This window comes from Bubalus bubalis, chromosome 1 (genome assembly GCF_019923935.1).
Source record: "Bubalus bubalis isolate 160015118507 breed Murrah chromosome 1, NDDB_SH_1, whole genome shotgun sequence".
NCBI lineage: Eukaryota > Metazoa > Chordata > Mammalia > Artiodactyla > Bovidae > Bubalus > Bubalus bubalis.
Genome location: NC_059157.1, coordinates 184,227,463 through 184,253,284, shown reverse-complemented (window position 1 = coordinate 184,253,284; position 25,822 = coordinate 184,227,463). Strand labels below are relative to the sequence as shown.

Below are 25,822 nucleotides of genomic sequence, written 5' to 3'. Positions count from 1 at the left end.
TGAGTTAATGAAACATCTCATTTAACTATAAATTGTTAAACTAATTGAATTTAGAGTTAAAATAACAAGAATAAAGCAGTTTAGAAGTTACTTATTTAAGGCAACATTCATGAAAGTGAAAGTTGTTCATTCATGTCTGACTCTGCCACCCCATGGACTATACAGTCCATGGAATTCTCCAGGCCAGAATACTGGAGTGGATAGCCTTTTCCTTCTACAGGGGATCTTCCTGACCCAGGAATCGAACCAGGGTCTCCTGCATTGCAGGTGGATTCTTTACCAACTGAACTATGAGGGAAGCCCAACATTCACGACACACTTAGAAATTTGTGGCAGTCTGAAGTAAGGTAATTGCAGGTGTAAGAATTTACATACTCACCCTTGAGACACTTGCAGCATTACAAATTTTGCATGGTGGTTAGTCATTAAGTGGAAAGCTTAAACTCCATAAAAGTATTGATTTTAATTCATGAATAACAAACTTTATTAATCTTTAATCATTTCCCAAAGTTATTAATCAATATATTTTTGTTATGTATTAGAAAGTTTATGGAGGTTTCATTCTCTCATAAGACGTAAAGAAAGCCTTCACTTGGGGTTGGTTTATGATCCTTCATTTGATCATTTTGAGAACTAATTCTCAGAAGATCCATCAAGGTTTTTTCTAGGCCAGTGATATCTAAAGTGAATTTTACTTATGAAAATACTGACGTGCTTAATGAAAAATTCAGTTTTAAATCAGAATTTTATATAATAACTAAAGGTGTTACATAGAAATGGTTATAAAAATTTCCATCTTTGTTTCCTAGATTGAAGGACAAGGACATGGAGCTGTCTTTGATTGTAAGTTTTCACAGGATGGACAGCATTTTGCCTGTACAGATTCTCACGGTCACCTTCTGATATTTGGTTTTGGATGCAGCAAGCCATATGAAAAGGTCATTTTACATACTTTCTTAGAGCATGTAAATAGTTAAGAAGGATGTTTTTAAAATAGGTTAGATGTATTGATTTGATTTTTTTATCCTTTCCAATAAAATTAACTGGTTAATATTTATGTTCTTTAACATGTTTAATCCTCAGAATTTCAGTCTGTAAACTTTCCATTTCTAGATTCCTGACCAGATGTTCTTCCATACTGACTATCGACCGCTGATTAGGGATTCTAATAATTACGTCTTAGACGAGCAGACTCAGCAGGCCCCTCACCTTATGCCTCCGCCGTTCTTGGTAGATGTAGATGGAAACCCTCATCCAACTAAGTATCAGCGATTAGTGCCTGGCCGAGAAAATTCTGCAGATGAACATTTGGTTCCACAACTAGGCTATGTGGCAACAAGTAAGTGCTAAACCTTTAAAATTTTTTTTTTAATTTGAAAAATGTAAGTAATAATACAGAGAACTCTTGTACTTTCAGATTTACCAGTCCTTAATATTTTGCAATGTTTGTTTTATTATTCTATCTCTAGATACATATCATTGTTGTGAACCACTTGAGACTTAAGTTCTGGGCCTCATGTCCATTTACCCCTAAATACTTAAGTATGTATTTTCTAAGAAAAAATATGTTTTCTTATATAATCATAAACAGTTATCAAAAATAGAACATTTAACATTTATACTATTATAGCCTGTAATCAAATTTTGTTATTCTAATAATGCCTGTTATAGCTTTTTTCCCCTCCCTGGTGTAGATTTTAATTTGGGACTGAACATTAAATTTAGCTGTCATTAAGTTCAGGTTGTGCATTTTTGAAGAGCACAACATAAATGATGTAGTCTTCTTGGAGTATCATGTCAGGATGCCTGTGGTTGTGTTTCATCCAGTTATTGGTGGTGTTTACTCTGAACACTGGGTATCTGCCAAAGTTCTCCACTCTGAAGGTTTTTTCCTCTTTATAATTATTTAGTAACTTGTGTAAATAACCTGTTCCTTTTCTGATTTTACCTATAACTTTCAGGATCCATTGATAATTCTTGCCTGAATCAGTTGTTGTTCTGAAGGTTGTGAAATGGTTTTCCAACTCTTCTATCATTGCTTTTTCATTTTATCATTAGCTGACCATCTACTACTCTCTCATTTATTAAGTTTTAGTCTGGACTTCCGGATCGTTATATAGTGAGTTAAAATCCAGTACTGTTGTTACTAAGTTGTTCATGTTATCCTTGGATTTGGCTGTGAAAACCCTTTAGGCTGAGTTTTGTGTCCTTTCCCAAGTCCCCATCATTCCTGGAACACTTAACTTTCTGGCAGAGAAGGTTCCAGTTCCATCTTGTCCTTTGCCTGTCCTAGCCAAGGGCAGAGGTGTTTTGCTTTGTTTTGTTTTTGTTCATAGCAGTGTAGTGTTTTTCTCTAATATTCTTGTACTAAGCAAAGGAAAAAAGATAGATCTTTGCGATAAAGTGGGAGGTGGTAGTGGGGTACAAGGGGGAGGGGATGTGTATACCTGTGACTTGATTCATGTTGATGTATGGCAGAAAACAATGCAACATTGTAAAGCAATTATCCTTCAATTAAAAATAAATTTTAAAAAGATACTTTTGTTTGGATGAGGATTGATTTGCTAAAACTTTAAGGTTAAAGATTAATGTAAATCACCATATGTTTACTCTTCCAAATTCTTTTTATTAGTTTGATTGAAGTATACTTTACGCACAGCAAAATTCACCACTTGTAAGTGTGCAATTCAAATGAGTTAAGAAATGTTAAGACAGTCAAGTAAGCCACCACCACAATCCAAATACAGAGCATTTCCAGTGCCCCCAGAAATTCTCCTGAGCCTGTGTAGAATTATTCCTCTCCCTTCTCCTGGCCTCTTGTAATGACTGTTGTTGTCACTTTAATTTTTACTTTTAAAGTATTTTTATATCATTGAAATCATACAATATGTAGTCTGTTGTGTCTGGCTTCTTTAACTTAGCATGGTGCTTTTGAGATTCATTCCTGTTGCAGATATCAGTCTTTTTTTTTTTTTTTTTTTTTTTACTTGTTTAGTGATCATGCACCATTGCATGGATATACCATTATTTCTCCATTCACTAGTAGCTGGAGAACACTTGGCTTTTTCCCATTTTGTGGCTGTTTTAAGGAGTGCTGAAATATCCAACTATCCTGTGGATTTGTCTCATTTTTTTTTCCTTTGATTCAATCAGTTTTTGCTTTATGTGTTTTAAAATTCTGTTATTATGTAAATACACATTTCAGATTGTGCTCTTTGTGAATTAATTCTTTCATCATTATGAAATGTCCCTGTTTATTCTTGGGAGAGTATTTCTTGTTTTGAAGACTATTTGTTTCATATTAATGTAAATAATCCAGCTTTTTTAAAATTAGTGTTATCATGGCATATCTTTTCAGTTCTAACCAGTCTGCATATTTCAGTCTTCCCTCTTGCTCCCAGACCCTGACCTCTGTCTCTCAACTCATTGTGATTTCTGGATGATATTTGGGTTCCCTCTCCTTGTTCTACACCTTGGAAATTGCCTCCAGGCTGTTACCTGGAGCAATCCAAAGACTGGACTCTATTGTCTTCTCTCAGGGGTCCCAGTTATCCAGTATTTGAAAGCCCTTCTTTCTTGTATTTTTTCCAGTGCTGTAGTATTTTGTAGTGAAAGAATACTGTAGCATTGAAGCCTTCTTTAATATTTGAATAGTGGTTGCATTATGCCGGATAGAAACCAGTATCATTCCTAATGGTATTTGCCAAGCTTACATCTAAGTCCAGGGCCAGGAGAGAAACGTTAAATGGGTTTCTGGGGAGAGGGGAGAGGATTGGAAGTCTCCTTTTCTGCTCTTTTCCCTTTGGTTCCATGTTGTGATTTTAGGAATGTTATGTTACTCCTGCTTCTAATGAAAGTCTTTTTATCCTTTTAGATTAGGGCTCTACTTCTGCTTTCTTAGCTCTTTTTTTTTTTTATAGTCATCAAAAAAGCTTCAGTGATTTTTGTTTAGCTCTTTTAAGTTCTTCATTGATTTCCATAGTAAAATGGAGATGTTATCTGAGCTACAAGGGAATCTAACTCATGTAGTAGGATAGAAGTATTCTTTTTTTCCCTGAAATAGTATGACATTTTTCAGTTTCTCATGTGTTACTGTGGATGCACGTATACATGTGTATCTTTGCAGTATTTTTGCCTAATACCCTATTCATTTCAATTTGGTAGAAGTTTCTTGTAAGTTAGTGTGGTTGGAAGGTCTGTGTTCTGTGTTCAAAGAAGATGTATTTTATGGTGGGAGGACAAGTAAGGAATTGTTTTTGTATGTAAATGTTAGTGTCTTAAGTACGTTTCAAGACTCCACAACTATCCAGCACTTTTTCTCCATTTACACTAAGTATGACCGTATTAAATATCTCTGAAAATGTATTCATTTCAGTTCAGTCGCTCAGTCATGTCTGACTCTTTGCGACCCCATGAATCGCAGCACTCCAGGCCTCCCTGTCATCACCAACTCCCAGAGTTCACCCAGACTCACATGTCCATCGAGTCAGTGATGCCATCCAGCCATCTCATCCTCTGTCGTCCCCTTCTCCTCCTGCCCCCAATCCCTCCCAGCATCAGAGTCTTTTCCAATGAGTCATCTCTTTGCATGAGGTGGCCAAAGTACTGGAGTTTCAGCTTTAGCATCATTCCTTCCAAAGAAATCCCAGGGCTGATCTTCAGAATGGACTGGTTGGATCTCCTTGCAGTCCAAGGGACTCTCAAGAGTCTTCTCCAACACCACAGTTCAAAAGCATCAATTCTTCGGTGCTCAGCCTTCTTCACAGTCCAACTCTCACATCCACACATGACCACAGGAAAAACCATAGCCTTGACTAGACGGACCTTTGTTGGCAAAGTAATGTTTCTGCTTTTGAACATGCTATCTAGGTTGGTCATAACTTTCCTTCCAAGGAGTAAACGTCTTTTAATTTCATGGCTGCAGTCACCATCTGCAGTGATTTTGGAGCCCCCAAAAATAAAGTCGGACACTGTTTCCACTGTTTCCCCATCTATTTCCCATGAAGTGATGGGACCAGATGCCATGATCTTTGTTTTCTGAATGTTGAGCTTTAAGCCAACTTTTTCACTCTCCTCTTTCACCTTCATCAAGAGGATTTTTAGTTCCTCTTCACTTTCTGCCATAAGGGTGGTGTGAAAAATAAAGAAGCAAAGACACTTAAAAAAATCTTATTTTATATCTGAAGAATTATAGCTGGAGTTCGGAATGGTCATTTGCTGAAGGCCAAAAAGGTGTTACTCACTCTTTTTTATTTCTTAAGACTAAAGAAATACCAGTGCTTTACTCTACATCAGAGACTGAGTTGCATAGAAAACTCAGAGGTATACAATGAAGTCCAGTTGATTCTTTGTTGATCTATTATAGTCAGAGACCTTGGGAAATAAGATTTTAATGAAATGTGTAAATAAGAGGCATTGATCTGAAACAGAAAAACAAGATTTTTGCTGAAATGTGTTTTCCTCTACTTACTTTGACAGATTTCAGAAGCTCTGTTGAGGTTTTTGTGGAACTTAGTACTGTAAAGTTAGTTTTGAATCTTTTCTCTAACTTAATTAGTTGTGAAAATAAAGGCTATCTTGAATGATTATTTTTGAAAAACAAGTCTTCTGACAGTTTCTAATGTAATTTTAATTGTAACTTGTTGAAAGTTTTTTTTCCATCTTTGTATGTATTATGATGTGATATTCATTCATTGAATTTGCAGGTGATGGAGAGGTAATAGAACAAATTATAAGCCTGCAAACCAATGATAATGGTGAACGAAGCCCAGAGCGCAGTGTCCTGGATGGAATGATAAGACAGTTGCAGCAGCAGCAAGATCAGAGAATGGGAGCAGGTCAGGAGGCTGTTCCAAGTGGACTTTCAAATGGGGAAGAAACACCCCGAAGAGGTAAGAAATATAGCAGAGGTATTTTGCCTTAACATGGCTAGATTGAAATTGATGAATAAATGAAGTCATTTTCCCCTGCATGCAGTGTGAAAAACTTTCCAGTGTAAAAGCAGTATACTAAGCAGTGTACGTTTACAACTTTGAGCAGAAGTCTGGAGGATAGCTTTATTAGGTATAAGGTTGAAAGACTAAGAAATGAGCATTTGAATTTCAGGTACTTTGAAAGGCTGTTGAAGTCTTTTTTGCTCTAAAATAAGAGTATTTACAAAATTATATTAAATTGTTTTGAGTTAAAAAGAGTAGAGAACAAAGTGTTTTCTAAAGGAACATTAGGTTTCCTTTTTATGTAATCTTTTAAAAAGTTAATTGAGTAGAGCCCTAATGTTTCTTGTAGAATCAGAAAGCTTGCAGTGAATTTCAGGGCAGAGTACTTAATACTGGAATGTGGTAATAATTATACTAATGGAAATAATCTAGAAGAGATGGATGATTGTTATGCAACTGAACTCTGGGAAAGTTAAAACCTCTTTTTGAGTCCATAAAATGCTATAGAATTTCCTATCTCTTTATTGCTCCTGCTCTGTTCTGAACAGTTTCTTCAGCTCTTTCTGCCCTTTTACTCTTGCTCTCTTTCACCTAATCTGCCTAGACTTTAGATTTTTTATTATTATTATTTTTTATTTTGGCCACATGACCGATGGGATCTAATCTCCTGGCAAGGAATCAAAGCCAGGTCCTCAGCAGTGAAAGCACAGAGTTGTAACCACTGAACTCGGAGAGCTTTAGATTTTTATTTGAAATGACTGTTAAAGAAGTTTCATTAATTCTCTTTAAAATTATTGCATTATACTTTAAGTTTTACTTCTTTTATATATTTAGTTGTTTTGGTTTCTAGCAGCACAGAATCGGGTCTATCAAAACTTTGTTCTTGGAACCCCTGGTAGTTGAGTGACTGAGATTCCATGCTCTTAGTGCAGGGAGCCTGGGTTCGATCCCTGGTCAGGGAACTAGATTCTGCATGCTGCAGCTAAGACCAGGTGTAGCCAAGTAAATAAGTAAATACTTAACGTAGTCTTGACGTAGTCTTATCATTGGTTCACAGATGCTCTTTTTCTTTTTTTTAAAATCATGATAATAATGCACATCTTTTATGTGGTCCTGCTCTATTTCCCTCTCCCAAGATGACAATTCTGTTGATCCTTCCTTTGCATTCTAAAAATAAACTTGACATTCTTAAATGTATTAATAAAAAGCTTTTGTTTTGAAACTTTATAAAAAGGTTTATAAAGGGAACTTTGTGTCTGATTCTTTGTGACTCCAGGGACTACAGCACTCCAGTCTTCTCTATCTTCCTCTGTCTCCCTGAGTTTGCTCACGATTCATGTCCATTGAGTTGGTGATGCCATCCAACCATCTCATCCTCTGTTGTCGTCTTCTCCACCTGCCCTCAATCTTTCCCAGCATCAGGGTCTTTTCCAGTGAGTTGGGTCTTTGCATCAGGTAGCCAAAGTATTGGGACTTCAGCTTCAGGAACAGTTCTTCCAATGAATTTTCAAGGTTGATTTCCTTTAGGATTGACTGGTTTGATCTCCTTGCTGTCCAAGGGACTCTCAAGAGTTTTCTCCAGGACCACAATTTGAAAGCATCAATTCTTCGGCGCTCCGCCGCTGTGATCCAACTCTCACATTCATAGCTGACTACTGGAAAAACCATATAGCTTCGACTAGACAGACCTTTGTTAGCAAATTGATGTCTCTGCTTTTTAATACGCTATATTGGTTTGTCAGGCTTTTCTTCCAGGGAGGAAGCGTCTTTTAATTTCATGGCTGCAGTCACCATCTGCAGTGATTTTGGAGCCCAAGTAAAAAAAAATGTGTCACTGCCTCCACTGTTTTCCCATCTATTTGCCATGAAGTGATGGGACTGGATGCCATGATCTTACTTTTTTGAATGTTGAGTTTTAAGCCAGCTTTTCACTGTCCTCTTTCACCCTTGTCAAGAAGCTCTTTAGTTCCTCTTCACTTTCTGCCATTAGAATGCTATATTTTTAAGATTAATCAGTTATTGCATTGGATTAATTTTGACTGTTGTGTACTCTATTGTATGCCTATATCTGATTTTATTCATTCATTCTCTTGATGGATTTTTGGGTACTTTTGAGAGTTTACTAATCTCAGACAGAAATGATATTAAGTCTTGTATGGTTCTCATATACACTTGAAATAATTTCTGTCTCTGGTAATTTTTTCCTAAATTTTAGAGCAAGTTGGAGATACTGTGAACTTTATCCCTTCAGACATGATTCTGTATCTTCCAAGAACCAGAAACATTTTTATATGTTCATAATATAGTGATCATAGGTCAACAAACTTTATAATACTATACAGTATACAAACTATAAAATACTGCTACCTAATGTACAATCTTCCTATTTCCTCACTTGTTCCAAAATTGTCCTTCAGGGCTTTTTAAAATTTTAGGATTTAATCAAGCCTTGGTTGTGTGCTTAATTATTATTTCTCCTAATTTAGAACTGGAGAAGGCAGTGGCACCCCACTCCAGTACTCTTGCCTGGAAAATCCCATGGATGGAGGAGCCTGGTAGGCTGCAGACCATGGGGTCGCGAAGAGTTGGACACGACAGAGCGACTTCACTTTCACTTTTCCCTTTCATACATTGGAGAAGGAAATGGCAACCCACTCCAGTGTTCTTGCCTGGAGAATCCCACGGACGGGGGAGCCTGGTGGGCTGCCGTCTGGGGTCGCACAGAGTCGGACACGACTGAAGCAACTTAGCAGCAGCAGCAGAACAGTTCCCTCATGGCGCTGGTACTTACAAGAGTTCAGGCCTGTTATTTCACAGATTTTCCCTCAATTTTTCCTCAATTCCCTAAATGTGTCTCATCTCATAATTGGATTCAGGTTCAACATTTTAGGCAAGAATACTGGAGAAGGAAATGGTAATGCACTCCAGTACTCCTGCCTGGAAAATTCCATGGATGGAGGAGCCTGGTAGGCTACAGTCTATGGGGTTGCAAAGAGTCGGACACGACTACACAACTAACACAAGTGCGCACGTGTGCACACACACACACTGCATAGTTGCTGCTGTGTTTATCTCAGTGCATCAGAGCAAGTGACTCAAGATATGTATGCATTCCTCTGCACACCTTGCTTTTTTCCTGTACAGTATATTCTAGAAATCACTCCTATCCATTCATAGAACTCTTCTTCATTCCTTTTTATAGCTTCATAGTATTCCACTGTGTGGAATAACCATTCTTTGTGATTAGTCTGTTTATGGTCACTCATGTTACTTTTCATACTTTGAACAGCAAGTATGAAAAGTAACCTGAGATAAGTAACCTGTGCATGTTTTCTTCAAATTGTTGGAGAATAATGCTGTGACTTGGGCAGTTAAATTTAGAATTTATTTTTAGTTCTAAGTGCAAAAGTGTTTCTTAAACATAAGTATGTTTTAATATAAATTTTGGATCAATAGCAGGCTCACTTAATGTCATTTTTAATAGATGAAGTATAGTATGTTGTGCAGTACAGACTGGTTCCCATTTGATCGGTAAACAGAATGTTGTATGTCGAAGAGTGCAGAAGTTGCATTCACTCATATTTGAATTTTATCCTAGGCAAGGAGAGGTGGTGTATTTGAAGTAAAATTTAATAGCCTCCTTCAGTTCAGTTCAGTCACTCAGTCGTGTCTGACTCTTCATGATCCCATGGACCACAGCACACCAGGCCTGCCTGTCCATTCACCAACTCCTGGAGTTTACTCAAACTCATCTCCATGGAGTCGTTGATGCCATCTAACCACTTCATCCTCTGTCGTCCCCTTCTCCTCCTGCCTTCAGTCTTTCCCAGCATCAGGGTCTTTTCAAATGAGTCAGCTCTTCGCATCAGTTCAGTTCAGTTCAGTCGCTCAGTTGTGTCTGACTCTTTGTGACCCCATGAACCACAGCACGCCAGGCCTCCCTGTCCATCACCAACTCCCGGAGTCCACCCAAACCCATGTCCATCGAGTCGATGATGCCATCCAACCATCTTATCCTCTGTCGTCCCTTTCTCCTCCTGCCCTCAATCTTTCCCAGCATCAAGGTCTTTTCAAATGAGTCAGCTCTTCGCATGAGGAGGCCAAAGTATTGGAGTTTCAGCTTCAACATCAGTCCTTCCAATGAACACCCAGGACTGATCTCCTTTAGGATGGGCTAGTTGGATCTCCTTGCAGTCCAAGGGACTCTCAAGAGTCTTCTCCAACACCACAGGTCAAAAGCATCAATTCTTCGGCGCTCAGCTTTCTTTATAGTCCAACTCTCACATCCGTACATGACCACTGGAAAAACCATAGCCTTGACTAGATGGACCTTTGTTGGCAAAATAATGTCTCTGCTTTTTAGAGGTGGCCAAAAAGTATATCGCCCCCAGTTAGTAGCAGGGTCCTCTTCGCTCTTGTTTTTGTTTTTTTAACTTTCTTAAAAAAATTTTTTTTTTAATTTGAGTATAGTTGCTTTACAACATTGTGTTAATTTCTCCTGTGCAGCAAAGTGAATTACCTATACATATAGATATATCCCCTCTTCTTTGGAATTTCTTTCCATCTAGGTAACCACAGAGGATTGAGTAGAGTTCCCTGTGCTCACCCTGTATTTTAAGTACTTGCCTGGGCTTCCGCCCCGCAACCCCTCAGGGTAGTCTCCATCCTTTGTGACTTCCAGCTCCTGGAAGGTTACCCTGCCACCTCCGGTGTCTGCTTGCCCAGCTCTGCACAGGCTCAGGGCTCAGTGTTGTCCACATTGCCCTGTTACCCACTCCCCTAGCTCCATTTCAGGTGCTGCTGGCATATCCCCACTTCACATTTTTGTGAATTTTTAATAATGGTCTCTGACAGGCTGCCTGCCTGAATGGCTTAGATTATCTCTTTAAGTCATAAATAATTTTTGTTATTAGAGCTCTTATTATCAAGCCACCACAGTTTGAGACATCTATTTGCATTGCTGATTTTTCCAGAAAGATAATGTTTTAGCTTGCAGATTTGAGGAAGGCAAGGATTTTAGGACTGCAAGTATAACATTATTATAGAAAATGCTTGTAACATAAAATTCAGAAAGTCTAGTAAAAATGGAAAATGATGTTAATAGTCATGTTCTGTATTCTACATTTTTATCTAAGTCACATTAATTCTTTTTTCCAAAGTGTTTTCAGTAGATCGTTTTATTTTGGTTTGTATCATATTAGGAGGAATGTGTATGCATATTAGATTAAAGTTTGTTTTGCAGTCATTCTTTACAATTTTTTCCTAGGTTTTAGAAGACTAAGCTTAGACATCCAGTCTCCTCCAAATATTGGTCTGCGTCGTAGTGGACAAGTGGAAGGTGTCCGTCAGATGCACCAGAATGCTCCGCGCAGTCAGATGGCTACAGAGCGTGACCTGCAGGCTTGGAAGCGAAGAGTGGTTGTCCCAGAGGTACCACTAGGCATATTTAGGTTTGTTTTAGGATATCTATTAATATTGTTTATATCTATGAAAATATATCTATATGGTTATTTACACATAGTTAAATTTTTAGTGGTATAAATAATCATATACATATATTTTAGTAATGGGTTGGGATATATTTTAATTGTGGTAGAAAAATGTCAAAATTGTTCTCTAACTTTTCACTGTGGTAAATTTTTTCATAACTCATCTTGTTTCATCTTCATTAACACCTGCCTTTTCTTCCTTCAATATTATTTTGAAGGATGTTTCAGACTTAGCATTTTGTCCAAAAGTTTATCAGTATGTAATTTCTGAAGATAATTTCTTATCTTAAAATAAAACCATAAGTGCCATTGTCATATCTTAAAAAGAAACAAACAATTCCTCAATAGAACCAAATAGCCAGTGTTCAAATTTCCAGTTGTTCCAAATGTTGTATTTTTAGTTTTTTGTGAGATATATTTCATAAGTGGTAAAATTCCATCAGAAGGCACATAATTTCCTTTTTTTTTTTTTTGTGGTGGTAGCAGGTGTTGATGCTGACTACCCTAGATGCATTAATTCTTTAGAGATTATAAAAGTGATATTTCAGCTCTGAGTTCTTTATTATCTTGGATACTTCTAAATAAAAATTTACCCACTTCTACTATTTGATCATCTAGTAGTAAAGTTTGTATACAAAAAATAGGATAGATGCTTGTTGATTTTGCTTTATTTGCCTTCAAAATAAAAATTTATTCCTTTCTATCCTAGAGTGGCCAGTTTGTGTGTGTTTGTATTTTCACTGTATTAATCACACTGCTGTGATATAGCTGTTTCTAATGTCCTTATTGATATTTAAGTTTATCCATCTCTGGCCAGGAGGAGCTTCTGCAGGTTGGCCCTGGAGTCCTTTTGAAATGACGTGGTTCACTGTCAAAATAAAGGGAGGGGTACAGGTATAGGGTAGGAGTTTCATTTGGCTACAAGTGAAATATCGTCTTTGATGTCAGGCATGATAGGGTTACATGTTCATTTTGTAAATTTCTTTACCTAGACCTAGGATCAGGCTTTCTTCTTAAGTAGCCCTATTCTCTTTTAGGGAGAAATGATAGCTCCTAAGTATACTATGGATGGTAGTATTTTCCTTGTACTGAATTGTACTGTACTGATTTTCAAGTTACCAAAATGGAGGCAGCAAATACTATTTTTGTTGGTATCTAAAACCTTTCAGCATTCTGTCATGTTTGTGTCTTGTAATAACTAACACCTTGAAGATAATTTTGTGTAAGTTTTCATGTGTTTAGCCAGAAGAGTCAGTGATTAGTATTTTATGATACTTCTGTTTTATACAGTGAATTTAAGAATGTTTATAAGTGTACAATAAACTGGTGAAAAGCAAAACCTGAAATTGGGATAAGAAATACAGAAAATCACCACCATGTATGTAGTATGCTCTAGTTAAGCCTTAAAATTTGTCTTGAGTTGATGATCATGTCATTTTACTATACTTTTTGTTGTCAAAATCAAGGGAAGCAAACAGTTATCAGAAATGAAAGTCCTGAAGAATAGTTCCTTAAACAAGCATTTCTTTTGTTTTTTTTTTTTTAAATATTTTTATTTATTTTTGGTGATGCTGTATCTTCCTTGCTGTGTGCAGGCTTTCTCTAGCTGTGGCAAGTTGGGGCTACTCGTTGTGGTGTGCAGGCTTCTCATTGCAGTGGCTCCTCTTGTTGCGGAGCACAGGCTCTAGGGCACAGGCTCCATAGTTTTGGTGCATGGGCTTATTTGCTCCAAGGCATGTGGAATCCTCCTGGACCAGAGGTTGAATCCTGGTGTCCCCTGCATTGGCAGGAGGACTCTTAGTCATTGTGCCACCAGGGAAGTCCCAGAATTCCCTGGGTTGGAAAGATCCCTTGGAAGAGGGCATGGCAACCCACTCCAGTATTCTTGGCTGGAGAATCCCATGGACAGAGGAGCCTGGTGGGCTACAGCCCATGGGGTCACAAAGAGTCGGACATGACTGTAGTGACTTAGCATGACCTGGCATGGTTCTATTTGGGGCTAGAGTTCAGGTATATAGTTTGTCTTAATCCAATAAATAGAAATTATGTTCATTCTAAATGAATGAGTGACTCACATATATATAGTGATCTTTCATAATATTGCTTTTCTTAGCTGACCACCTCACATAGGTGTGGAATCACGCACAGTTGAAAATGGTACTTTTGAAGATCTAGAATGTTCCTTTGCTTTATTATTGATTGAAAATGAATTGTGTGTAGTGGTTCACTGTCAAAATAAAGGGAGGTGTACAGGTATAGGGTAGGAGTTTCATTTGGCTACAAGTGAAAAACCTCATGGTAGTTCCTTAAATACACATACTGCTGGTGAAATTGATTACTTGTGAAGGGGAGTCTGACTTAGAACTCCCCTGTGGATGATGTTTGGCTGTCATATGAGTGTGGGCTGCAGATGTATCTTGCAGGTTGCAGTTTGTGTCTTTATATCATTTATGCTTATACTCATTTCAGTGTTCACTTATATCTTAGAGCATGAGTACAAAGTCAGTTTTGAAACTTTTCTAGTGGAATTTTAAAGTGAGCACACAAAGCATAAAGCCATGTTTTCAACAACGTTCATATCTGAGAAAAAAGACATTTAGTTACTTGAACCCTCTAGTTGTGAAGAAGGAAAATGATCTTCATTGCGAAAGACCCCTTGTTCTGAAATTGGTCACAGCAACATTATGAATTTTCTTTTGTGTCATGTGAGTGAAATATAGGTGATTAGAAGAACCAGTAACATTGCTGTTCTGGTTTCCAGAAATTACAAAATGAGAAGTGTTAAGTTTGGAGGAGGATTCTGCTCTTATTTTTTCTTTAGAGAATAGAATTGCAATTTTGAAAAATCATAGATACATTTTGAGTAGCTAATGTGAGAGATTCTGTTCAAATTGGTCCTCATAGGGCCAAGCAGAACATAAATGAATATTTGTGTGTTAGATATGAAAAATAGGACCTCCTAGTTGCCTGTAAGATATTGTTTATATTAAGTTCCTTGCAAACTACTGTTTGACTTAAGTTTTATTATAACTTTAGGAATTTTCATATTAATTAAAAAAGTAATTTATGATTCCCAGAATCGTACTGATTTCTTTTCTATATATATATCCTTTATTTATCTGTAACTAATATAACTGGACTTAAATTTGTAGGAAGTTGGAAGACTTCAGAATAGAGAAAGGTGAACAAGAAAGAAATCTTTATATAATTGGAAGAAAGAGGAAGACTCTCCAGTTCTCACAAAAGGTAACCTATATTCCATTTTCTTAGGAATAAACAAATTAGAAATTGAACTGAAACTTACAGTTTTCTTTTTGGTCAATGCGAATATTAGTACTATTAGTCTTCTGTTTGGAATTTTAAATGGTAGACATAAAGTTGTACAGCTGTTAGGAAAAGTGGCTTGAAACTTGCAGTAAGTAGCCTAATGGCTGAGAGTGCTGAAGGATTCTAGGAAATTATTGTCAGGACTTCCCTGGTGGTTAAGTGGTTAAGACTCCCCATTCCCAGTGTGGAGGGCCTGGGAGGCCTGGGTTCAATCCTTGGTTGGGAAACAGAGATCCTGCATGCCTCATGGCGTGGTCTTAGAAGAAAAAGAAAAAATGATTACACTCTTAATAATCACTAGAACATTATGAGCCAATCAAAAGCATTTTGTTTCCATTCTCAATCACTTCTCCTTTCTCCTGAAGGTAATCAACTATTTGACTTCTAAAGATGCTGGTTAGCTTTGTTTGTTTCTGATGTTTTCCAAATCATGCATTTATTAAAAATCTTAGATGTCACACCTGTAAAAAATCTTAGGTATGTAACCATGTAAAGCCCAAACCCACTTGAGAAAAATCTTATTCCTTAGTGTTTAATTGCTCATTTTAGATTTTCATAACTATCACATATGAAGCATTAGCAAGTTAATGGAATTTACACAAAATATATGCAAGATAAGTGCTACAAAACTGTGTTGAAACATGGTTGTGTTTGCAAGGTATTCTGTTTCAGTGGATCATTTAGTCTTGTATCTGTATCATGAGAAATGGCCTCTGTGTGCCTGGCTGCCACATTCACTGTCTTGATGCTGCCACATAAACAGTGCCTTTGTTTATGACTTGGGCTTTGAGAATTCAATAAAAGCTGTCTCTATCTTATTATTTAATTTAAAAGAAATTCAAAGAAAATGTTGACTATCTGAATGAGTATATCTTCAGCTTTAGTTAGGGTATTTCCTCTTGAAAAAACTTTAAAGTTACATTTAACTACAATTTTTAAGAAATCAATTTTTTTCGATTGTTTTTGCTGAAAAAATAAGTTATGAAAGATTTTTAAAAATTTGATTACAGTGCTATTACATATTCATTAGAGGGCTTCCCTGGTAGCTCAGCTGTTAAAGAATCTGCCTGTAATCCAGGAGACCCCAGTGCGATTCCTGGGTCGGGAAGATCCCCTGGAGAAGGGATAAGCTACCCACTGTAGCTTGGGCTATTGGAAGTATTCTTGGGCTTCCCTGCTGGCTCAGACGGTAAAGAATCTGCCTGCAATTCGGGAGACCCCAGTTCAATTCCTAGGTCAGGAAGAGCCCCTGGAGAAGGAGTAGGCTACACACTCCAATATTCTTGGGCTTCTCTGCTGGCTCAGACGGTAAAGAATCCACCTGCAATGCGGATACCTGAGTTTGATCCCTAAGTTGAGAAGATCCCCTGGAGGAGGTCATGTCAACCCACTCCAGTATTCTTGCCTGGAGAATCCCCATGGACTGAGGAGCCTGGCAGGCTACAGTCCATGGGGTTGCAAAGAGTCAGACACAACTGAATGACCAAGCATAGCACAGCATATATGTTCATAAGTTTCTAAATTGGGTATGTAATTTGATATTTTACAATCGAATTAAATTACATCAAAAATTTATTCAAGAAACAGTTACAAAGTTAAATGCAGAGAGCTTTTAAAGTTTTCAATTAAGTTTTTGTTTCTAGCTATTTTAAACCCTGTATTGGATGAGAAGGCTAACACTTTAAACCTTAATCTATTTATATACAAATCATGGATACATATATAGTACATAAATACTTATATGGTATCTGTGGTAATAACAATTTTGAGGGGGCAAATGATAAAGTCAAGTTTCTTATAGGGTAATGATAATGTGAAAAAGGATAAGAAACACTGATCTTAATGGAATCATACAGTATGTATATGTAATATTTTGTATCTGGCTTGCATTTGACCTTGTGAGATTTATCTTTGTTGTGAGTAGTTGCAGGTCAGTTGTTTTCATTACTGGATAGTATTCACACAATGAGCATGTTGCTGTTTAATTTGTTCTTAAAGGACATTTGGATTGTTTTCATATTATGAATGATAACTTAGGAATACTGCTTTGAACATTTTGTACATATTTCTTGGTATCTGTGTATATATTTCTTTTGAGTATATGCACTGGAGCAAAATTATTGGATCATATAATATGTGTATATTCAGCTGTAGTGGTTAATGCCACATGTGGTTTCAAAATGATGGAACTCTTCTATAAGGAAGGTGAGATGTGTGATAAAATATCACTATAAGGTGAGATGTGTGTTAAAATATCACTGTTTGTAGATGTCTTTGATTCTGCTTGTTTTTTATGTAGTTTGAAGCTATGTCATATGGTGTGTACATGTGTACATATTTAGAATTTTCCTTTTTCCTACTGAATTGAACCTTATATCATTATGAATTTATCTGTAGTAGTGCTTTATTCTTCAGATTGTTTTATAGGAATGTAGCTGTGCTAGCCTTCTTTTGGCTAGTGTTTGCATAGTATGTTTTTATCCTTTACTTTCTGTCTCTTATTTTCTCTCTCTCGTTTCTAGGCTGTTTCTTGCTGTTCTGAATTTTTTTTCTGACTGAATATATTCCATTTAGTTCTCTGCAGCTCTCTGTGTGTAATCTCCTATTAAATTTGTGTTCTTAGTTTTAGTTACTGTATCTTTTTCAGTTCAGAATTTTCCATTTTCTGAAGTTCTCATTATTTATTTCCTTGAAAATCAGCCCTAGTTATTTAAAAAACCCATTTGAGTATTTCAGTATCTTACTCCCCTGTTGATATGTTTCCATTCAGTATTGATTTTTTTTCTCATTTTTTTTACAGTTACATTTTCTTTGTTGCCTATGTTTTATTTATTTATTTATGACTGCTCTGGGTCTTCATTGCTGCACATGGGCTTTCTCTAGTTGCGGTGAGTGGGAGCTACTCTTTAGTTGTGGTGTGCAAGCTTCTCATTGTTGTGGTTTCCCTTGTTGCAGAGCCTAGGCTCTAGTGTGTGCTTCAAGTAGTTGTGGTGCACGGCCTTAGTTGCCCTGCAGCATGTGGAATCTTCCTGGACCAAGGATTGAACCTGTGTCCCCTGCATTGGCAGGGGGTTTCTTAACTGCTGGACCACCAGGGAAATCCTGTTCCCTGTGTTTTTTCATTGAATGTTAGAGGTTAGAGATGATTTGAAGCCTCGGATGGTTTTTTCTCCCCAGAGCACGTATGATTTGCTTCTCGTAGGCTACTTGGGCAACTTTTAAGCTTGTATCACCTTAACCCAGACAAGATGGACTTATAGTTGCTTGGGATTACTGTTAATCTGTAGTTTACTTATAGTCTAGATTGTAGTCCTTTGGGTTGACAGCCGAAGCTTGAGGTGCTCACCTATATATAGGAGACTCTGGATTGCAATTTTTGTTAGCTTAACTGAAGAATTTAGTGTGTCAGTTTTTTGCTTATCTGCTAAATCTTTCAGCTTCCTCTTCCAGAGTGAAAGTCTAGGGTTCTTTTACATTGCTGATAACTTTTTTGTGTGTATTAGTCTTGTAAATCTTCATAGACTTGCTAGGTATATAGTGCCCTCAAACTTTTTTAAAAAATTGTAGTTTGGCAGATTTTCTTGTTCTTAGTGGTAGTTTTTTGGTCCATCTGATTTACGTATTCTTTAGTCATGAAATTCATTAGTAGGAATTGTTGCTTTAACAAAAAAAAATGTACTGGAAGATTAAGGAAAGCAGTTGTTTTAAAATCAGCCAGGATATGTTGATAAAACACCCTCATGGTTGTAAACAGATGATACTAACATGAAAATTGATTTGTGTATCAGTTCTTGGAATATATACTTTTACGGAGTGCTTTCACATATGTGACTTTGGTGTTTAAGGAATAGCATGCTCCTCCCCCCTTCACTCCCAGCTGCTGCCCTTTCAATCTAGCTGTTTTACTTGGCTGATTTTAAAATATTATTTAATTATTTTGTTAATTAAAAGTATTTAAAAAAATTCAAGCACAGCTGAAAAGTACTGACAACAAATCATCCAAAAGGTTAAAACCTGAAAATAAGTTGTATTGTTATTTAAGGATCATTTCAGATATTTCTCTCTGTGCATTCACACAGTGATATATTTCTTAAGATTGGTTACTGCATCATAATATAGGAATATATACTTTCACTTCTAAGATAAATATTTTAAAGTAATTTCTTTTTTGGATTATAGTTATTATGGTACATGCATTAATATGATGCAGTTTGGAAGATGCTGATCTAATGTGCAATTTAGCCATGTCGTCTAAATATCTTAAAAGTTAAAAACAAAAAAGCAAAAAACAACCAATTTTGATTAACAACATGTGGCAAAAATACCCATTCAAGAATATTTTATTTTTTGAACTTACTATTATTATTTTTGCCTTAAATCTTTTAGGGACTTGATAGAATGATTAATATTTTATTGAAGGTTGTACGTATTTAAGTGTTTATTCTCATCTGCACATTTGTATTTCAGTCTGATTCGGTGACTTTGATGTCACAGTCTAGACAGAGGACATGTAGGCGTAAATATCCAAATTATGGTAGAAGAAATCTAGGACGGCTTGAGTTGTCTTCTGGAAATGAATCTTCAAGCTCCATAAGACATGTGAGTTTCATAACTTTAAAACATACAAAATTATCTTGAATAATAATTTGTCTTAATTCTTTACTTTGAATCTACCTTGAAATTATGTAAAAATACAGTATTCTATTTTTTTATTTTTATCATCATTATTATTATTTCTTGTGGGTTTGATCCCTGGTTCAGGTAGATCCCCTGGAGTGCAGTATTCTTGTCTGGGAAATGGCTACAGTTCATGGGGCTGCAAAATGTCTGACATGACTTAGCGACTAAACTAACAACAATAGTATTCTCTAGAGATTAAGATGAAATTTCACATTTTGAATTTCTCTAACAATTTTGAACACCTTTGTACCATACCATGTACAACGTCCACTGGTTTTAGAATATTAACAAAATTGTGCTGTCACCACCACTGTTTAATTTCAAAATATTTTAATCACCTAAGAAGAAACCGTATACCCATTTGCAAGTACTTCCATGGATGGCTGCCCCTGGCAGCCACTAATCTTTCTATACCTGTTAATTTTTGTATTCTGTACATTTCATTTAATAGACACATGCAGTATGATCTTGTGATTGGCTTTTTTCACTTAATGCTTTCAGGGCTGATTCCATTGCTTCCAGGGCAGGATTAGTACTTCATTCTTTTTCATTGCCCTATATTCTATTATAGGAATAGACTGCAGTTTGTTTACCCACTCATCAGCTAGTGGGCATTTGTATTATTTCTACTTTAAAAAAAAAAATTTAAGTTTTGGCTGTACTGGTTCTTTGCTGCTGTGCACAGGCTTTCTCTCGTTGGGGAGAGCAGGGACTACTCTTCGTTGTGGTGTGTGGGATTCTTGTTGTGCTGGCCTCTCTTACTGTGGAGCACAGGCTGTAGGTGCATGGCTTAGTTGCCCCATGGCATGTGAAATCTTCTGCACCAGGGATTGAACTGGTATCCCCTGCAGATACTTAAACACTAGATCATCAGGGAAGTTCTGCTTCTACTTTTTGACTGGCGAATATTGCTGCTTATCAACATTTATGTACAGGGTTTTGTTAGGACATAAATTTCCATTTTGGTTTATATCTAGTAGTCAGTTTGCTGGGTCATACAGTAACTTTGTAGTTAACCTTTTGAGGAATTGCCAGACTGTCTTCCAAAGTGGCTGCATTTTATAGTCCCAGTCAGTGATGTATGCAGTTTCCAGTTTTCTTCACATCTTTTTCCACAGTTGTTAGTTAGTTAGTGGGCAGGTAGTGACTTGACAGTATAAAACTCACAGGCAGGATAGATCCAGGATTTTGGGGGCTTGAATCTTGTTTAACTTAGGGACATCTTTTAGAAAAAGAACTTGGGAGTTACAAGTAGACACAAGGCCTTGCTAGACAAGATAAGTTGAAAGACTCTGAAACTTAAGTTTCATTAGCTTTGTCTTAACCCTGCCTTTGTTTACAGAAGTGTTTTGAGAGTTAACTGAGATAAAACATGTAAAATTTTTTCACAGAATATGTGGTTTCCAGGTAGTATATTTTAATAGCTTATTATTACTGTGATTTTTTTAGAAGTCTGTTTTGAACATAAAAGCAGACTTCTGTTCAGTTGATCTAGATTGGCAGGCCTAGGAATCTGTACTCCTTGAATGGCGTTGGGCTCCCATTTTGAGAAGCATTTTTTTTTTTTTAGAATATGTTTACTTTGCATTTTTAAATGAAGTGAACAAAGTAGATATTTTCTTTTAGTTTTGTTTCTCCTTGGCATTTTCAATATCTGTTATGATGCACTTAATGGCTGTTACAGGAAAAGGTTGTGTCTCAGTTTAAAAGTACCTGCTTCAGGGGACTTCCCTGGTAGTCCAGTGATTAAGAATATGTTTACCTAGTGCAAGGGACACGGGTTTGATCCCTGGTTGGGGAACTAAGATCCCACATGCCTTGGGGCAGCTAAGCCTATGATCTATTAACTGTTGAAGCGTGAGTGCCTAGAGCCCATGGTCTGCAACAAGAGAAGCCACCACAATGCTAGTGCTGCGACTGGAGAGTAGCCTCTGCTCGCCACAACTAGAGAAAGCCCGCTTGCAGCTGCTGCAACAAAGACCCAGTGCAGCTGAAAACAAAACAAAAAAATACCTGCTTAGTAGCAAAGACCAGCAGTTAAAGTAGACTGCAGGTATTAGAGTTGTGGAAATTAGTCGGTTGTTCCCCTCTCTTCCTTTAAAGACTTTATATGTTAGAGTAGTTTCAGGTTTTAAAAAAATCACATAGTCCCCATATATGGTTTCTCTTTCCTATTAATGACATCTTTATTTAGTATAGTACACTTGCTACAACTGATGAACCAGTTTTATACATTATCATTAACTAAATTCTATAGTTTACATTAGGGATCACTGTGCTGTATGGGGTGTGACAGATGCATAATGTTTGGTATCTACCATAAGATACAGAATAGTTCCATTGTCTTAAATCCTGCTCTGCTGTACTTAATCATCACTTTGTCTTCTTGAGCCATGGGCACCATTGATCTTTTTACCATTTCCATAGTTTTGACTTTTCTAAAATGTTATATAGTTGGATCAAAAAGTATGTGGCCTTTTCACATTGACCCCTTTTTAGTAATGTGAGTTTAATTTTCCTCTGTGGTCAGTTTCTTTTTAGCTCTGTAAGAAATTGCCAATCTGTTACCCATAGTGCCTGAATTACATTTTATATTCTGATCACCAGTGAATGAAAGTTCCTGTGTTCCACATCTTTGTTAAGATATTATTTCTTCCCAGCTTCATCTATAGATGAACACAGTCCCAGTTAAAGTCCCAGCAAGTTAATTTTGTTGATATTGGCGAAGAGATTCTGAAGTTTGGAGGGGAAAAAAAACCCACCTAGAATAACTAACAGAATACTGAAGAGCAACAAAAGGACAGGACTGATAGCTACTACCTGACTTTAAGACTTAGTATAAATAACCTACAGTTTTTAAGACAGCATGGTACTGGTGAAAGAATAGACAAATAGATCAGTGGAACAAAATAAGAAACCCAGAAATAGACCAGTACAAATAGACTCAATTAGCATTTGACAGAGGCGCAAAGACCACTCAGTGGACAAAGCATAGTCTTTTCAACAAGTGGTATGGAACAACTGGATAGCCACATGCAAAAGAAAAAGAAAAAAATCTAGACACAGTTTCACAAAAATTAATTCCAAATTATAAACTTAATGTAAATGTAATACAAAATTATAAAATTTCTAAAAGATAACATATAATAAAAATCTAGATGACCTTGGGTGTGATTAATTTTAGATACAATTCCAGAGCCGTGATCCATGAAAGAAAAACCTGACAATAGAAAAGCCTGAAAAATACTGTTAGGAGAATGAAAAGACAAGCCACAGACTGTGAGATGTTTGTAAAACTCATATCTGATAAAGGACTTGCATTCGTAAAATTCAATAAAGAAATAATTGAATTTAAGAATCGACAAAAGATCTAACAGGCACTTTGTTAAAGAAGATATACAGGTAGCACATAAGCATTCTAAAAGGTGCTCAACATCATATGTCATTAGAGAACTGAAAGTGCACGAGATGCTACTGCCCACGTCTTAACACTGGCTTGAGTCTGAAACACTGAGAACGTTTACATTGTCTTCTTATTAACTTTGCTCAGAGAATGGTCTCTTATATCAGGTTTTTATTTGCTAATAGTAGTAGCATTAAGTCTCACAGATATTTTCTCTTGCCTAATTCTTTGATAAGAAAAGGGTTGTAAAGACACTTGCTTTTTGTTTTAAGTGTACCTAATTATATTTTGTTAACTGGTTAGAAGGACTGTGTGGTTTCTCTTGACTTGTGTTGTTTAAAATAGGAGATTAAGATTTTTATTTTTCTCCCTTCCACAAATCAGGAGACTTCTTGTGATCAAAGTGAAGGTTCTTGTTCTTCTGAAGAAGAAGAATGGAAAAGTGATAGAAGAAGTGAAAGTGACAGTGAAAGTTCAAGGTACCTGTTTTTACTTGTTTTAAACCTTTAAGCGTTTTAGTCATAACCTTGAATGGAATCATACTTGAGTGACATTCAAGATGTAAGAGCTTCCATCTGTCAGGTTTTTAATACATTTAAAAGAAGAAAAAACCCTAGATTAACAATTGTTTCTATAGAAAATATTTTGGGTATTTTATTTAACTATAAAATATGTGAGCCAAAGTGTAAACATGTGTACTCAGAATATCAATTTAGCCTTGGGCTACATTCATAAAGAGGAATATCCAAAGTCTAAATGGTAAAATCACTGTTAAATTTATTATTAGTTATTGCATATGTTGATGGAAATTCAGTTAAGTAATCAAGAAGAAGAAAAAGGGAATTTTAATCAATCAAGCCAAACTAACGATTAAAACTAGGAGGCAGATTCGCAGGAAGCTCTGAGAACTATTGGGCCTGTTGGAAGCTGAAGGCACAATCACGTGCATTTTCAAGATAAAAGATGGTACATCAGGATGACATACTGCTGTTTTCTTTAAGTCTCACCAAGGATACATAGTCTAGGTCAACTTGTACAAAGTGAGCACTAAGTACTCTGACCCCCTCCAGAGCTGGGAAAGCAGGTTATTCTTTTAAGAAGTTAAATTGCTAATGTCAGAAGAAAGGAGAAAAAATGATCTTGACTATTGAGCAGGCACTCCCGTCTTTGAGTGGCTCTGGCTAACATATGATGCTGATGCCCACTGCTCATTAGGGAGGGAGGCCCAAATGGTCACACAGAGATAATTTTATGTTGAATTTTCCTTGTCCTGTCTTAAAATATAAACATTATTTTATCATACATACTAGCTTTTGTTTAGTTTTGGTATCCAAATTCATGGGACTTAAGGTGTTAGTATCTGCTCCTCATCTTGATAAATGTCAACTTTCTTGGCAGGTGCTCAAACCAGAAACCTAGACATCATTCTCTCTTCGTAATTATTTCTGTCACCATGTCTAGAAAATTGCCTCTCCTAAATATAATTCAGTATTTTAATTTCCATTGATACTTTGCTTTACAGACTATTATATCATACCCCTGGCTTCTTTTCTTGTCTTCTTTTTATTCCATTATGCTTAGGAGCTGGAGTGATTTCTAGAATACTTGTTTAGTTTTGTTTGTTGTAGTCGCTCAGTCGTGTCCAACTTTTTATGACCACATGCACTGCAGCACCCCAGGCTTCCCTGTCCTTCGATGGTGATGGACATCCTGGAGTTTGCTTAAACTCATGTCCATCGAGTCAGTGATACCATCCAACCATCTCATCCTCTGTCACCCCCTTCTCCTGCTGCCTTCAATCTTTCCCAGCATCAGGGTCTTCTCCAGTGAGTCGGCTCTTCACATCAGGTGGCCAACGTATTGGAATCAGTCCTTCCAGTCAGTGTTCAGGGTTGATTTCTTTTAGGATTGGACTGGTTTGATCTCTTTGCTGTCCAAGGGACTCTCAAAAGAGTCTTCTCTAGCACCACAGTTCGAAGGCATCAATTCTTTGGTTCTCAGTCTTTTTTATTTAATTTTAATTGGAAATATACAGAACATGAAATTGATCATCGTAACTGTTTTTAACTGTAGAGTTCAGTAGTGTTAAGTACATTCACAGTGTTGTGCACCCAGTCTCCAGAGCTCATTTCATCTTGCACTACTGAGACATATACCCACTGAACAGCAATTCATCACTCCACCTCACCTACCCTGGCAACTACCACCCTTGCCTTTCTGTCTCTGTATTCATTATGTTTGAATTCAACTTATCGTGAATTTTATTATACAAAGTACATGCTCTTAGAATTTTTAAAACAGCTCTTTTTATAGCGTAACAGATAATGCAGAAATAACATTTATAGTAAACAGCTTTTGGATATGGGTTTTATGGAGCCTGGGAGGTATGTGGTTGGGTAATGATGGCCCCAGTTAGAGGGTCTTTATCCTCTTCTGTGTTTGCTAAAGCTGGCAGTGGCAGGGGCTAGTTTTCTAGATTGAGTTTCCTGTTTGACTGCTTTTGCTCCAGAGTAGGCCGAGACTAGTCCCTCTGTGGGATCTTTCCTCATATCAGGGAGAATCCCTTTCTTGGCAAGAAGCCGTGCCCACTTATAGCTTTCTGTTTGATGTGGCTCTGGTTTCCTTGTGCTTCTCAGTATACTCACTGACGGGTCTGTCATTCCAGTTAACATTTCTAGTCCATTTCTGAGCTTCCTGCAGTTTAGGGTAAGTGCTGCTCTTCTGGTCTCTACTGTTTTCATAACTACACTTCATTTTTGGAAGGGGAAATTATTAGTTGGCTCTTGTGTTGTCTTTCTTGAGGTCTCATCCAAATTATACTTAAAAACATTTACTCAGGCTTACATCCTTTTCTAATTTCCAGTGTCAGTGAAGATTTTTCTCTTCTCATGATCTTTGGTCATGTTAGTATTTGTTGATGGTGAGGGTAGTTGAATCTTCCTAGGATCTTTTCTTTCCTCCTTGTTGTCTCTGTCTCTCTTAAGGTG

General features: G+C 36.8%; 1 protein-coding gene across 1 annotated transcript in view; it reads left to right on the top strand.

The window, feature by feature from the left end:
- Positions 1-25,822, top strand: part of BRWD1 (bromodomain and WD repeat domain containing 1) — a 124,961-nt gene that overhangs the window by 47,121 nt on the left and 52,018 nt on the right. Inside the window, exons 16-22 of the mRNA XM_025291967.3 lie at positions 810-938; positions 1,114-1,339; positions 5,706-5,891; positions 11,203-11,386; positions 14,578-14,671; positions 19,220-19,351; positions 23,220-23,314. Of these exons, the coding sequence (XP_025147752.1) occupies positions 810-938; positions 1,114-1,339; positions 5,706-5,891; positions 11,203-11,386; positions 14,578-14,671; positions 19,220-19,351; positions 23,220-23,314 (1,046 nt within the window). The remainder of the gene's footprint in view (positions 1-809; positions 939-1,113; positions 1,340-5,705; positions 5,892-11,202; positions 11,387-14,577; positions 14,672-19,219; positions 19,352-23,219; positions 23,315-25,822) is intronic.